The 14,501-nt window shown below is 41.6% G+C and overlaps 1 protein-coding gene across 2 annotated transcripts in view; it reads left to right on the top strand.

The window, feature by feature from the left end:
* The window catches only part of ntm (neurotrimin), a 252,918-nt gene that overhangs the window by 112,940 nt on the left and 125,477 nt on the right, over positions 1-14,501 (top strand). Inside the window, exon 1 of one of the 2 annotated variants that reach the window (XM_062558240.1) lies at positions 3,484-3,623. The exons of the other annotated variant lie outside the window; for it this stretch is intronic. Within the exon in view, the coding sequence (XP_062414224.1) occupies positions 3,575-3,623 (49 nt within the window). The 5' untranslated portion in view covers positions 3,484-3,574. Of the gene's footprint in view, positions 1-3,483; positions 3,624-14,501 lie in introns of those variants that run through there. 2 annotated transcript variants of the gene reach the window in all.

Raw genomic sequence — 14,501 nt, 5'->3', positions numbered from 1 at the left:
TTAAAGAAACTGATGTAGTTAAAGACTAATAATGTCTGTAAGGCCAGGATTATTTTACCAAGCCCAGTCACATTAAAGTATATGTAACAAGTTATTTTAACACAAACCCCAGATCTTTATCAGTAAATATTTATGTGAACATTTACTACTACTAAATATTCTGTTGATAAAATTGGGCTTTGAATATCTATACAAGTCCTAGATGTAAAACAACCAATAGGAAAAGAGAAGGATAAGAGAAAAGGTGAGAAAGCCCAATTGAATTTTAAACTCCGAAATACGCCAAAAACTGTTTTGCTAGACTGATTAAAAATGTATTGCAGTTGATTTATTTTATTATTTAATTAGGGTCCTCGCTACGACTAGTCGTAGAAGAACCTATTGTATTTCAAGGAATTATTATTATTATTCTCACAAACTGCAGGCCTTTTTGGGGCCTTTATCATATTCAAAAAGTTAATAATTTTGGCATGGATATCCGGACTGTTAAAAAATTATCAAATTTTTGGGTCTCACGTTTGGGTATAAAGAAATGTCTCTATAGCGTCCTCTAGAAATTTAAAAAAGACCACACTAGGCCAGTTTCCATCCCCGATGTCCGATCAACTTGAAATTACGCATGTTTGTTTCTAAAAATGAGTGCATGCCCTATGTACATTGATTGCCAAGCATTCCTCTTCGGCATGCTCTACAAAAAGGTCAATCATGGTATGCAAATGCGCTTAACTAGATTTTCCGCCATTTTGAATTTAGTGAAAACACATTTTTGGCAATTTCTCCTAAACGCTAAGTTTGATTGTCACGAAACCGTTGGTGGACCATTATTGAGAAATATGGAGCATATTGGGTCCTCACCAAAATTGCAGGATGTGTAAACATCAAACCGCAGAACACACACTAATTTTCTCAAAATTTTTGAAGGGATTTTTGTCGGAAGAAATATTAAACTATGTGCGTAGGGGGCAGATTTAAAAACACCTTTTAAAAGATTTCGAAGGAAGTTGGGTCATGTGTGGTATTTTGAGAGGCTTTTATTTTGGGATGGAACATCAGAATGTCCTGGTTATCCATAAGTGTCACCATGGTGATGTGTACTCTCAGCCTGAAGTGGAATGGTCATGAAAGTATTGATTGTTTCCTTTTAAATCTCACACTGAAAATGACAAAATGTAGTCTGGTGATTGAGATAGTTAAGGAAAATGGCTATTGTATGGTATTTTGAGAGGCTTTAATTTTGCACTGGTACATGTCTTGGGTATCACCAAGTCACACCCTGGGGATGTGTACTGGGAGCATTACTGTGTAACTATTTATAGCCGCGAAGCCACATTTATCTCTTTCATTAAATAGGTCCAATATAAAAAGTGAAATGGTGCCAGCACCTCAATACTTCCGTGTTGGGATCATGTGCTCAATGGGGTTTTCAAGAAGATGGGCAGTTTTGGGTTCAGGGTCCATTTTGGTCACATCTGACCATAGCACCTTCTTCCACATGTTTGCAGTGTCTCCCACATGACTGGTGTTAAACTACAAACTGTATTTCTTATGCAGCTCATCCAGAGTTACATTGGCCTCTTGATTGCTGCTCTATTAAAGACATAACAATCTACTCAGAAAGAATGTCACCTTTGACGATGTTCATGATAGACTAAATGAAAACTTAAATCGTGGCAAAGCAGAAAAGAGAACAAATGGAACAGTGGTTTCAACTCGAGACTAATTAACTTCGCAAGGGGTGTGGCTTAATCTGGCAGATTTTTAACTTCCAAATGACTTGGCCTGCCCTCACTAAAATTATAGCATGTGTTAACATTGAGGCCCTGAACACACCCTAATTTTTGAAGAATAGGAGCCGCTGTTATTAATGGTTGAAAATCTGCCTTTTTTGCCTGTTTTTGGCCTATTGTCATGATTTCTCAGTTGTAAAAGACCGATCTCGTCCTAGGGATTAAACCCGATTCTTTTCAAAATCGCGCAGTGTGATCCTGAGACCTTTTAGGCTCTAAAAATTGCATTTTGCTGGAAGAATTTCCAAACTGTGTGTAGGGACCATTTAAAAAAAAAACACCATTCGCCATGAACATGAAGTTGTTTTAAATCAACCATACTTTATCGGCTTCATATTTCTCATATAGCCTGAACTTCTCACCTTTTAAACATCAATATGATCATTTCTAACCTGTCCTATAGTTTTAAGAAGATATTACAGTGAAACCTATAATCTATATGGCATGGGGACACAATGCAATACTGGTGACATGCAACAGGCAATGACGCAGGGGTTGAATACACAAGGGAGGTGCTGGTGATTGGACACAGGTGGAAACAATCAGACACGGAAGACAATCAGAGGGGAAGACAGGACAAGGCAGGAAGTGAAGTTATCCCAGGGACGCAAGAGACTAAAAAATAAGACAAGACATGAGCCCAAACCGTGACAGTTTCCTCATCGTGGACGGCGGGTCTGGTCAGAAGATCTAAGAGGAGGAGACATGTGATGAGACCAGAGAACTGTGGGCTGGTGTCTCTTTGAATGCCCCAAGTCAAATACCATGTGTAGTTAGGATCAGAGGACTATTCATCACTAACTCTTCAATGGAAGGTGTTGGGAACTCAGAACTCAGACTGCACCATCCAGCCGGGGAATGCCGACCAGCCACCTTGTTCCGTTACATCGGTGTTTGACCCGTGCTCGGTCACTGGTCAAGACGGATCAGATGTTCAACACCTCGCAGAGTTAAGACTCACATTTCAGCTCCTTGTAGGGAGACACTAAAGAGGACTATTTGAAGCAGCCGTACGGAGGACAGTTGTGTGGAGGACCGATGAGAACACGGCTACGAGTTCTATAATAGAATAATGGATTTTCTGACGTCGCGTTAATTTATCACCCAATATATTACTTTAAAGGATTGATTTTCTTGCACAGAGAACAACAAAACAGCAAAAAACATGATAACAGTAACTATTTGAATTGATATGCAACAAACGTATGTTATAAAGTATGGACCGAGTTTCCTCAAAAAACCAAGACACTTTGTTTACTGTGTGCAGCAGTCTTAAGGGCATGACAGTTGTACTTTGAATGGTATTTCATCAGGGACTTATCTCTGTTGGCTCTCAGGTCAACACAACACAATGCAGGCAGTGTCGGGCAGGAGAGAGCAGAATAAAACTCACACAATTAGTGTCGAGCTTTTGTAGTTTTCATCGTCACACATATGACCGACAACCTTTGTAAATGCGCTACATTAACACGAGTCATTTGAAAGCACTGATTGGTTTACAGCATTGCAACCGAACTGTCATTGGACATCCTGCACTAAACACTTTTTGGCAATTTTTAAATCAAACCTCAAACTAATCAATTAATGGAAAAAGAAATAAGACTGCAAAAGACTGCAGTGAGGCACTTAATACGCAACTCGGACTACTTGACGGTAGCTCAATAGCAGAAGGGGTACATGGTAAGTCAGGGGTTAAAGGTCGAAAGTGACGGTATGAAAAAGAGACGGAGAAACAGTGAAAGAGATTTTTTCCTCAGGGGACGAGGTGGGACTGTTCTCTGTTCATCATGGATTTCCCCCCCGGGGTTCTGGTCCTGTTTTCTCTGTTATGTTCAGGTAATAAATCACATTTGCTTGGAAGAGAATGACAGCTTTTATGCTAATGTGCTTGAAGCCTGTAGAGATGTTTTTGCAGTACTTTCAAATGGTCACACAAACTACTGCTTAAATAGCAATACAAAATAATATTTGTATAAACGTCTGAATTGTTCTTTTTGAAACAATATGCCAGTTAATCCACAAATTGATCCATCTAACTATAAAATTAAGAAATTGTCCCGGTTGAAGCTGCTGAAAAGTGTTTTTGATCATCCAGAGTAATGAGAAGATTTACTTCGTTGTGTGAGCATCAAAACAAAGTAAAAATCTCGACATCATGGCCAATGTAAAAAAAAAAAACCTGCATGGTTACCAAACTTGGGCAGATTAACTAGATGATGTAGTAATACAATCCTTATTAGCAAAGTAAAAATCAATGGATGTTCCTATTTACACAATTTCTTTGAGAGAGTTTGAATTAATCTCCTTGTTCCTCTCCTTTTTTTGCTTAGTCATCAGTATCACTTCTCTTCAGTGGGTGTATTTGCTCGGCGGTGTTTGCTTTGAGGTGGTGTGTGTTTACACTGTAGTTCACCCAGACTCGTCTAAAGGTTCACACAGTTGCATTGAGTGTGTGTGTGTGTGTGTGTGTTATCTCTTTGTACTCTACAGATGTATCAGAAAGCGATCTATCCAAGAGTCTGCCTGCTGTCCAACTTGGACCCTTTTAATAATCTCATGTCCTTGAAAACTAGTTTGAGCTGGTTTTGTCTCAGACGGTTGTTGCCCAGGATGTTTAGGTGTTCCTCCCTTCATACCATTCTGTGCTAGGAGCACTGTCAGATAGTGATTCATTTTTACGCTTCCTGTACTCCTTCATCCCTCAGTTCTCTTGTTTGCCTTATATGGTCACAGTGTTATTTCCTTCATTGTCACAACATCTGCTCTATAGAAAAAAATGTAAAAAGCACACGAACAGGAACATACATCTCACAACCCCTACAGCACACACACACACTTCTAATCTCATATGCACAGAGGCAGACGCAATTACTTTTACAGAGATAGAGGGAAATGTCAGCTGGATTCTCAAAAGCCTGCGCATTCTGTCACCTTGTGTCTTTATTTCAATTCCATAAATCTATTTATCAACTAGAAAATGCATTTCCTGCTGATAATGCGTTGGAATGCAGAAAGCTGAAATTAATTTAAAAAGGTAGTACAGAAATGAAGCAAGCTGAAATTATTCTAAACATTGCTGAAATAATAGAAAAAGCTGAAATACATTTAAAAATTGCTGAAAATACAGAAATGAGAAAAGCTGAAGTGAACTTGAAAGAATTGCAAAAAAGAAATGGGAGAAGCTTCTATGAATTAGAAAAAATACAGAACTAATAAAAGCTTTAATTTAAACATAGCTGAAACAATAGAAATAGGAAAAGCTGAGAATTAAAAAAAACATTTTTTGTAGTAATATAAGGTTTAGTACTAGTTATAGTTGTAATTGTGGTACTAGCAGTAGAAGAAGTAAGTACTAGTTGTACTAGTATTTGAAAGCAATTGTGTACCTATGGTCCGACGTCAGGAACGGAGGAGGACAGAACGCCTGCAGCACAATAGGCCCGACCGTAGCGGGCGGGGCCTTAGGAATATAGCCGGGGGAAGGTAGTAAGAACGCCTTCACTATGCCGGGTGCAAATTCCAAGTACGAGGGGGCCACCGAGAGGGCTTGCATATCTCCAATTCTTTTGGGGGAAGAAATAGCAAGCAAGAAGAGGGTCTTAAGAGCCACGTACTTCACTGCGACCTCTGCGATGGGCTCGAAAGGAGCACCGGAGAGACCTTCCAGTACGACAGCAAGGTCCCAGGACGGTACTCTAGTGCTGGCTGCTGGCCTCAGCCTCAGGGTGCCACGAAGGAAGCGGGATACCAGTGGGTGTCTCCCCAGAGAACACCCATCTAGTAGGGCATGAGATGCCGACAGGGCCGCCACACATACCTTGATAGTAGACGGGGATAAACCTGTGGAGAAACGTTCCTGCAGGAACTCCTGTACTGAACCAACTGGGCAGTTAACTGGGTCTAGCTGTCGTTCCCCACACCAAGTGGCAAAGAGCCTCCACCTACCGGCATACGCCTTCCTTGTAGCGGGGGCTCTGGAGTGGAGGATGGTCTCCACGACCTCGGTCGAGAGACTGGGTTCTAAGAGGCGGGTCCCGTCAAGGGAGGGCCACGCGCATAGTCTCCACAGCTCCGGGCGGGGGTGAACGATGGACCCCGACGCCTGAGAAAGCAGGTCCGCCCTGATGGTAATCTCCAAGAGAGGACCTGCGAGGAGCGACATAAGGTCCGCGAACCTTACTCGGGCCGGCCAGAACGGGGCTACCAACAGTAGATTGACGCCGTCCTGACGGACCCTCTCCAGAACCCCTGGGAGCAGAGCAACTGGGGGAAAAGCGTACAGGCGCGCCCTCGGGCCACGCCTGCACCATCGCATCCACCCCAAGCGGGGCGGGATGCGTGAGAGAGGGAGTAGCGGCTGTAATAGCCTGACTCTCTGCCTGAAGGTAGAACTCGTTTTATAGCTCCTTTCTGCAGCAGAGCCTGTACTTCCTGTTCCAATGCCAAAGCCTGCTGGGGGTCCACCACTGTGGGTAGCACCCCCCCAAATCGAGGCGGCCACCACCTGAACTGGATGGCGTAGCCCCTGTCGATTGTACCAATTGAGCGGTGACACCCTGACCCCCCCGGTGGGAATCACCCTCCGGGCCCTGGTAGTTGTAACATCAGGGCCGCTTGGACGAAGCCTTCTCCGTGGCGGCCGTCCTCAGACCACCTCTGCTGCGTGAAGGCCCCGCCTGAGTGCGCCTCAGCCTGCCGCCTCTCAGTGTGGAGCTTCTCCGTGACTGCCCCAATGGCGCCCCCAAAGAGGGTTGCCGGGGAAAGAGGGGCATCAATGAGGAAGGATTTGTCCTTCCTCCTTTGTCACAGCTCACGAACTACCTCCGGCGTTAGCTCCTTCCCCTCGGCCACGTCGGCAAGCAGCTCTGCCTGATACGCCTGGACGAGTGCCATCGTATGCAGGCAGGAAGCCGCATGCCCACCAGCGCCGAGGTGGTCCTCAGGGGCTTGGTGGGCAGCACCAGTGTCCTAAGCGACCAGGGGGCGGAGGGGAACCTGGCGGACCTCGTACAGGTACGAGAGCCTGGGTCCCGCGGGAAAGGGACGGGAAAGTGCCTCTTCGTTCCGTCCGGAACCCTCCGCGAGATCCACCTGCGATTCCCACGAAGACATTTAATTTTAATTTTAATCTGTTTAAAATTTTTATTTTAATTTTAATCTGTTTAATTTTAATCTGTTACTTTTAATATATTCGTTGCACTACGCAGTCATATGATGATTCAAGTTAGCTGATCTCAGGTCGGCTGACACTCAAAGCCACACCTTTTGTTCAGAGCAGTGTTATGGGCTACAACTGAATGGAAGTTAACATTTTTGGATTTAAACTAGCAGCTTATATTTACAGAACAGCGCACAGTAAAATGAACTGAAGTTGGTAACTTACATCAGAAAACTGCATTGAGAGCTGGAAGAGCACTAAGTGTATTACTTTACTGCTTTAAAGTAATACATTTATCTGCTACTCCGGCTGTCCGCACTGTGTGTATTTAACAAAGGATTAACTAATGATTTTTAACTAATATACTGATGTTTGGGGAGGGTATATTAGGCAAGCTTCTGAAAAAAAAATCATCCCAACAATGCAGAGGGCTTCCATCCAACAGTGAGCTTGAGAAAAATCTGCTGGCAGCTGACCTGCCTGAGAATCCCACTGAAGCGGATCTTGACTTTTGTAAGGAGTTTGTTTTATTGCAGTCGAACTTAAAAAATATTGTGTAAACAATTGGATATCAGCATAGTATATAAAGCTGGATTGAGATTTAAGTATAAGTTGACATAGTGTACATTAAATTAAACCTCAAACTTGTGTTGTCACAGGTTTGGACAGTGACCTGTCTTCAGTTTTACTGCTGCTACCTGATTCCGCCTTCTGCTCAAGGTCGGAAAAAAACAGGAAAGGTGTCTGCATCCCAAGCAGAGAAGCATCTTGTGGCATTCAAGAAGGTTGCCATTTTTTCCTAATTTATGAAGAATTTCAAATGATATATTAAAGCTGCTAGCAGTTGAGCAGGCCTTCGCCACCCCTTGCATGTCGGGGGGGGGGGGGGGTGGGGGAAGAAGAGAAAAATAAATCTTACCATTAAGCTACTGGCTCTGTTGAGATGTCATGATCAACATGTCACTAAAATACGTAGGATCACCTCCATTCAGCCAAGGAAAAGAATGTGACACAACTTCTGCTGCACAGAGAAGTATTAACTTGTGAAGTACATACCTTTCTGATTGAGTAGAGCATGTATATTTTGCGGACTAAACACACTGAATGTGTCTGCAAAACAAGCAGAGCTCTGCACCAGCAGAGCTGTGGTCAATTGACTGCAAAGAACTCTTTCATCAAGTGGATAATTACTATTAAGTAAGGACGTGGAAATAGGTCCTGTGGGACATTTGACCAACTTTATTATTACAGCTTAATATTGCTGATATGGAGGAGAAATCTGCAGCCAAGGCACCGATATCTACTTAAACTTTCATGCAAAGACTGTGTTCTCACAGCAACATAGTTTTAAAAAACTCCCAATATTCACCGTGACCATCAAAATCTTAAAGCTAATCTGCACAGATTTGAGTTTGATTAGATTAAAGGGCACGAATAGCACGTACAAGTGTAAAAACTTTACAATATTATTTTGAAAATCACTGCATGGGAATACTTTAAGACCTACACTAGCATCATGGATAAGAATTTCTAGCCAGAAATAATAATGTTAATAAAGTTAATACAGATAATGACTATAGCACCCCCTAATGTTCAAATATTCTGAAAATTACCGGGACCTAATATGAACATATGCTAGAGATTTGGTGAAGACAGGTCAAATATTTTTGAAGTTATAGGACTTTGACGCTTTTAATAAAGAATGAATTAATAAATGGCATTGAGCCAATAATCAACCCCTGAAAGTTCTGTGAAAATCGGGCCCAGCGTCCGGGAGGAGTTTGCAAAAACATACAAGAGCACCTGTGTGAAAAATGTCAAGAAAATCGCTGAAACAAGGCAAATAACTCCCCAGATGGAGCACTTTCAGGGGGCGCAAGAGAGCCATTTTTTCACACTCAAATGCGCAACGCTCAAAAAATCACAATTTCTCGCGCTTCTGATGCAGATGTCAAAAAAGAGTTTTTGAATATGTTACGGCCCTCAAAAGTGCGATTTAGCTCAAGAAATAATAATTCTTCGAAACTCAATAGGGCTTTGCCAGACTTTCAGTCGCCTCAGACCCTAATAAGTGTTTGTTGGGAATGGGATTCATCCCCGAGTCTGTGGTTTCATAAACGGAACGCATTTTCCTTAGCCAATAGGTGGCAATATATTATTTTGAAAATCACTGCATGGGAATACTTTAAGGCCTACACTAGCATCATGAATAAGAAATTCTAGCCAGAAATATAAATGTTCCTTGGAGTTTTATTGTTTTACATTTTCTAGAAAATTGTCCAAATATCGACCAAAAGGGACACCGGGCCAAAGTAGTTTTTACGAAAACTTTTGATAACTCTTGACAATAGAGGTATCAGGATCAATTTGCCTGAATTTGAAATTTTTCAGATTTAAACTCTTGAAGGAGTTTGTTTGTAAATCCAAGACTGAGGTTCAAATGGTATACCGGTATAAGATCTGCTCATGGTATGAAATTCTCACATGCCGTTCATACCGGTATTACGCTATAACAACTGAAGTTGCTCAGGCAGCAGATTTTATTTTTACACGTCAGAAGTTCCGGCGGTCAGAGCTAGTTGTCTTACGAGTGTTGAGAGTGAGTCATGGTTATAACTTTATAACATAACCCACAACAAACTTTACCGGGTAAAACACCTCAACACAATAGCTTGTGACGCAGAAACATTTTGTAATCAGGGGCGGCTGATCTATTATGGGCGCTGGGGCGCCGCCCCTCCTACCAAGTAAAAAAAAAAAAAAAAAAAATTAGGTTTGAAAAAAAAAACCATGACTTTCTTCTGTACGTGTTTTTCACACTAGAATGAGGGAGAGGGGGTGGGGGGGGGGTGTTTTTGTTTGCCAGCTTCATCATGTGCCGCATAACATCATAAATGTGTAGTTTTCTTTTTACAGTCTATGGTAGTTTTATGCTCGGGGCGCCGAGAAAGGGCGCCCTCACTATCTAACCAATGGAGCTCTGATATGCTATAACACGTCACTAAATATGATCAATTCAACCAATCAGTGACGCGCAGTAATAATTCTCCGATGGGCGCTTTGCCTCTGCGCCCATCGGAGAATAACATGAGTTTTGTGTGGTCACGCGGCAGTGAGATTCGAGTTGACAATGGCGCCGGCGTCACACGAGAAAGAAACCGTGCAATCTCTTCTTCAAACTCCGTTTGAAAGAAGACCACTGGCTGAAAAACAAAAAATAAAAGAAATGGGACCGGACCAGCCACAAATTAACATCAGACAGCAGGTGAAAGACAAGGAAGCGTCGTACACTAGAGGCTTTTCGCGGACATGGTACACTAGGAAGCCGTGGCTAACCGGCTGTGGAGTAACTAACTCGCTGTTTTGCTTCCCTTGTTTGCTTTTTAAAACTGCAGCGACCGATCGAGCCTGGTATGACTTGGTTTCCTAATATGATGTGTATGACTTGGTATGACCTTGCCCAGTGAGCACAAGACGTTATTTCAACGTTGAAATATGGTTGAAATCGGGTTGAAATGAGGTCTGAACGTCTAAGACCTCATTCCAACGTCTTTTCAACCGGCGAAAAACTGCGTGAAACTTCAAAGTGCTAGAAAAGGGTAAATTTCTCGAGTATGTGTCATGTGGTAACGTAAGGTTGAAAGAGAGACGATAATATCATTACGATTATCATAATAATGAATGAACTGGTCGGCCAAATTTGGTCTACGCAAAGACGTGATTTCAACGCATTTAAGATTTTTCTTAAAACGTCATGAATATGGAAATACAGAGTGTGTGTCTGTTACGCCGCCACCCCGGCTCGGGAGAGGAGGCGTAACAATATGCTTTAAGGACAAAATAATGCGGGCCGTTTCAAACATTAGTTGTAAACACGTAACTCTGATCACATCTGTAACGCGCATGCGCAAGTTCTTAGACGCTTGCAGAGCTTCCATCGGGTGCAGCGCGAGGGGAAGTGTGTCCGGGAGCAGAGCGACGTGAACGGGCTGATACAACCACGGCTACCGGCCCCAATACTCTGTAAGTACGTGAGTGTTTGAATGAAGCACACCTGGAACTATAACCAGTTATTTTACTGCTGCCCACTCGATACGGGAAAGACTGTTGTATTGGTAAGCTAGTTAGCGTTAGCGCTATCGTTTGCTAGTTAGCATGCTAGCTCGGAGCTTGCTAGCGTTCAACATGAACTGGACCAAAAGTAAACATCATAGAGTATTTTCCGTGTGTTTGGTGTTGCTTATGCGTTAGGTTGTTGCTGTACCCATATCATATTATTGCCGTTCCCATTTCATGTAGAAAATACACGTTTTTAAAGCAACGCGGCCTAAACACAGATTGCAGGTGAATTCAACAAGTTGTGGCCTGTAAACAAGCTAGCCAAAACATTGTAAGTTACTGCATGCTTAAAGCAACATTGTAAAGTATGGTACTGTATAATATACCAGGAAATGTTACTCCAGAAATGCCATAAATTGTTTATAATGTCATAAGTAAACAATCTATAAATAAGGGTTCTCAAACACCTCCTGCTGTTATCATTATTAAACTTTTTTTATTAGTGTCATTATAAACCCAAATTACACACGTTTCCCTAAAGTCTTTGTTCTTCCCTCCTCACAGGTTCCTGTGGATGGAGGTTACATCTGATGGAGTTTGTCCCTGCAGTTGTCCTGCCTTACACCTGGTGTACTACTCTGAATATTTGAATAATTTCTGTTGCATGAATTGAACGTACCGTACATCTTTAAGTTGTTCTTTCTGTACATACTTACTCCTCCACTGTTCACCCTTAAGTGTTGTCCAGTGGAAGGGAGTTTTATCTGTGCCGATGTGATGGTTTTGGGACAGGATGCTGCATGTTTAGACTGTAAAGCTCCCTCAGGCTTATTTTTCATTTTGGGTTGAACAAAATAAAATGAATTGAATTAACTTGTTGACTAGAGGCATCTGCAACTGAGGGGTGTTCTGCGCATTCTGAATCATTGAAGTGACGATGAGGGAGACGGAGCTGATTTCAGGTATACGATCCGGATTCAAGTGACTCGGAGCCAGATCTTGTTACAGAATCTGAAAATGAAGTGCCAATGATTCAGAAAAATGGTTTACAAACACAAAATTCTAAACTAACTGGTTCATGTTGTTGCTCCACTTATAATTTCATAGTTTATTTTCACAAAATATAATTTATTTTTGTATTCTGTTTTGTATAGGAAAAGTGTTATATTGATATGAATAAATACAAATTAATCAAATTGTGTTGTCCTTGTTAAGGGCTGTTGACATGATTGACAACTGTCAACAGTTGATTGTGTGTAACATGTACTTTTTCAGCGAGCAATTTTGCCGTTGAAAAGACGTTTAAAAGACGTCTATGGCCCGACGTTGAAAAGACGTTGCAAAATGGTTTAAAAGTGAAAGTTGTTTCAATGTCTATTCGTAGACGTTGAAAAGACGTCTATGTTTAGACCCGTTTTCAACGTGATTTTTAATATCGGTGGTAAACGTACAAATGTGGACGTAATTTCTTTTTAGAACCTATAAAATAATGCTATAGCACAAAGTAGAGGATGACATTTTACCGTATTAAAAATGACGTTGATATGTGGTCTAAATATAGACGTCTTTTCAACGTCTACGAATAGACGCCTATTCAACGTCTTTTCAACCAAAAAATGTTCACTGGGTGTCTTTGAAAGAACAATATTTGAAATCTACAAGGACATTCTAAATTCATAGTTTAATAATTACATTAGATGCTATTTGTTTTTAAATCGTTACTTTGGTGTTAATGTAATAAATAAACAGCAGAAATCTCCCTCAGCCCCCCCTACTTTTTCCATCACCAGCCGCCACTGTTTGTAATGCTAATAATTGTATATTTATAAATAATTTCCCCGCCGAACTGCATGCTGGGTACAGCTCACAACAAGAAGTAAACACGGAAAAGAGCGATACAGAAGGAACAACAAGAGACCAGAGATGCACCAACACAACTTTTGCCCAAGAGAGGAAATGTGTCTGTTTGGAGGGTTTTTGGTTTTGATAAATCCAACGTAAGTAAGATCAGAAGACCATTTATGGCAAAGTCTGTTGAGCCTCCGGTGGCAACACTAGCAGCCAAAACACGCTAACAAGCTAACTCGCCGGCCAGTTGCAGCAAGTTTGCCAGCAGCGCCGAACAGCTGTTTGGGTAGGCTGTTTGCAGCCACAACAAGCTAACACGCTAACTCGCCGACCAGTTGCGAGCAAGTTGGCCAGCGAACAGCTGATTGGGTGGCCGCGGTCGTTTTTCGGGGTCAATGAATTAATGTTTTAATTTACTTGAAAAAGCATTTATGTGATATACCGGGATACCGTTATAATGTTTCTTAATAGCGTGATATGGATTTTTGGCCATAACGTGCAGTCCTACAGGGACTCAATGTGAATATTGACACAACTAGAGATTTGGTGATGACCGGCCAATTACCTTTGAAGACTTTTTGAATATGATAAAGGCCCCAGAAGTGCGTTTAAAGTGGAGAAATAAGAATTCTTCGAATCACAATAGGGCTTTGCCCGACTTTCTGTCGGCTCAGGCCCTAATAAATTGTTAAATTACAACTATACAATTGTCTCTCCATTTGTTTTTGTTTTGTTTTGACTGGAACCTACATCCAAGAGCATCTTGATACCAAGAGTGTGGCCGTTGGAGCAAGGAAGAATGTGATTCACCAGCTCTTTATCATCCTTGACATGAATTCAATACCTTGAAAGTCAACATCTTCTCTTGGTGCTTTTGATGAATTGTGTTGAAAGGCATATTTTGTGTTTGGCACTTCATACACGTACACAACATGCACACATTCATTCAAACTACTGTGTACAATGTTGATGTTGGCAAAGTCAAAGCAATGATGCTTCTTTAGTACTTGTCCGTCGGAGTTAACGAGTTTAAACATGCTTGTTAGTTATTTAGGTTTTGTTCATGGTTACTTGCCTAGAAAAATCTTTGCCTTAATAGTGACTGTGTTTGGAACTTTTTCAGGTTTTAGAAACATTTACACACCAAACATACAGAGTATATTGACCAAGAAGTTTACACTGATCCAGAAAATTACAAATAAAAAGATAAGAAAAATAGCAACTTTTTAAAAAAAGCGAGAGAATGGGACAGTGATAAAAATGAAGACATGGATAGCGACAGTAGAGCATTTAATCCATAATGGACGGACTCGTTTCTGTTCATACTTCCCACTGCAGCACTAAACCAGTGTCCCATATGCTTGGTCCTCATGATGGCATTTTAATGAGTTCTAATGAGCTGCTCCACGTGGGGAGAAGTTCAGCCCAGATGCATTCAGGAGGCTCAGGTTTCCTAGCAGGAAAAACTAGATCTTGTGGGAGAGTGGATTATATATATATATATATATATATATATATATATATATATACATACACACACCACTTGGCCATCGGCTCACTTGTGACTGCGCAATCAAAATTACACTAGAAGAGGTTGGATCGTCTCCACTCCGTCAGGGCAGAGAATGGGATCTGTGGGGACTTTTTAT

This window comes from Pungitius pungitius, chromosome 16 (assembly GCF_949316345.1).
Source record: "Pungitius pungitius chromosome 16, fPunPun2.1, whole genome shotgun sequence".
NCBI classification, from domain to species: domain Eukaryota; kingdom Metazoa; phylum Chordata; class Actinopteri; order Perciformes; family Gasterosteidae; genus Pungitius; species Pungitius pungitius.
The sequence above is the reverse complement of the archived record's forward strand: the minus strand, read 5'-3'. Positions and strand labels throughout refer to the sequence as shown.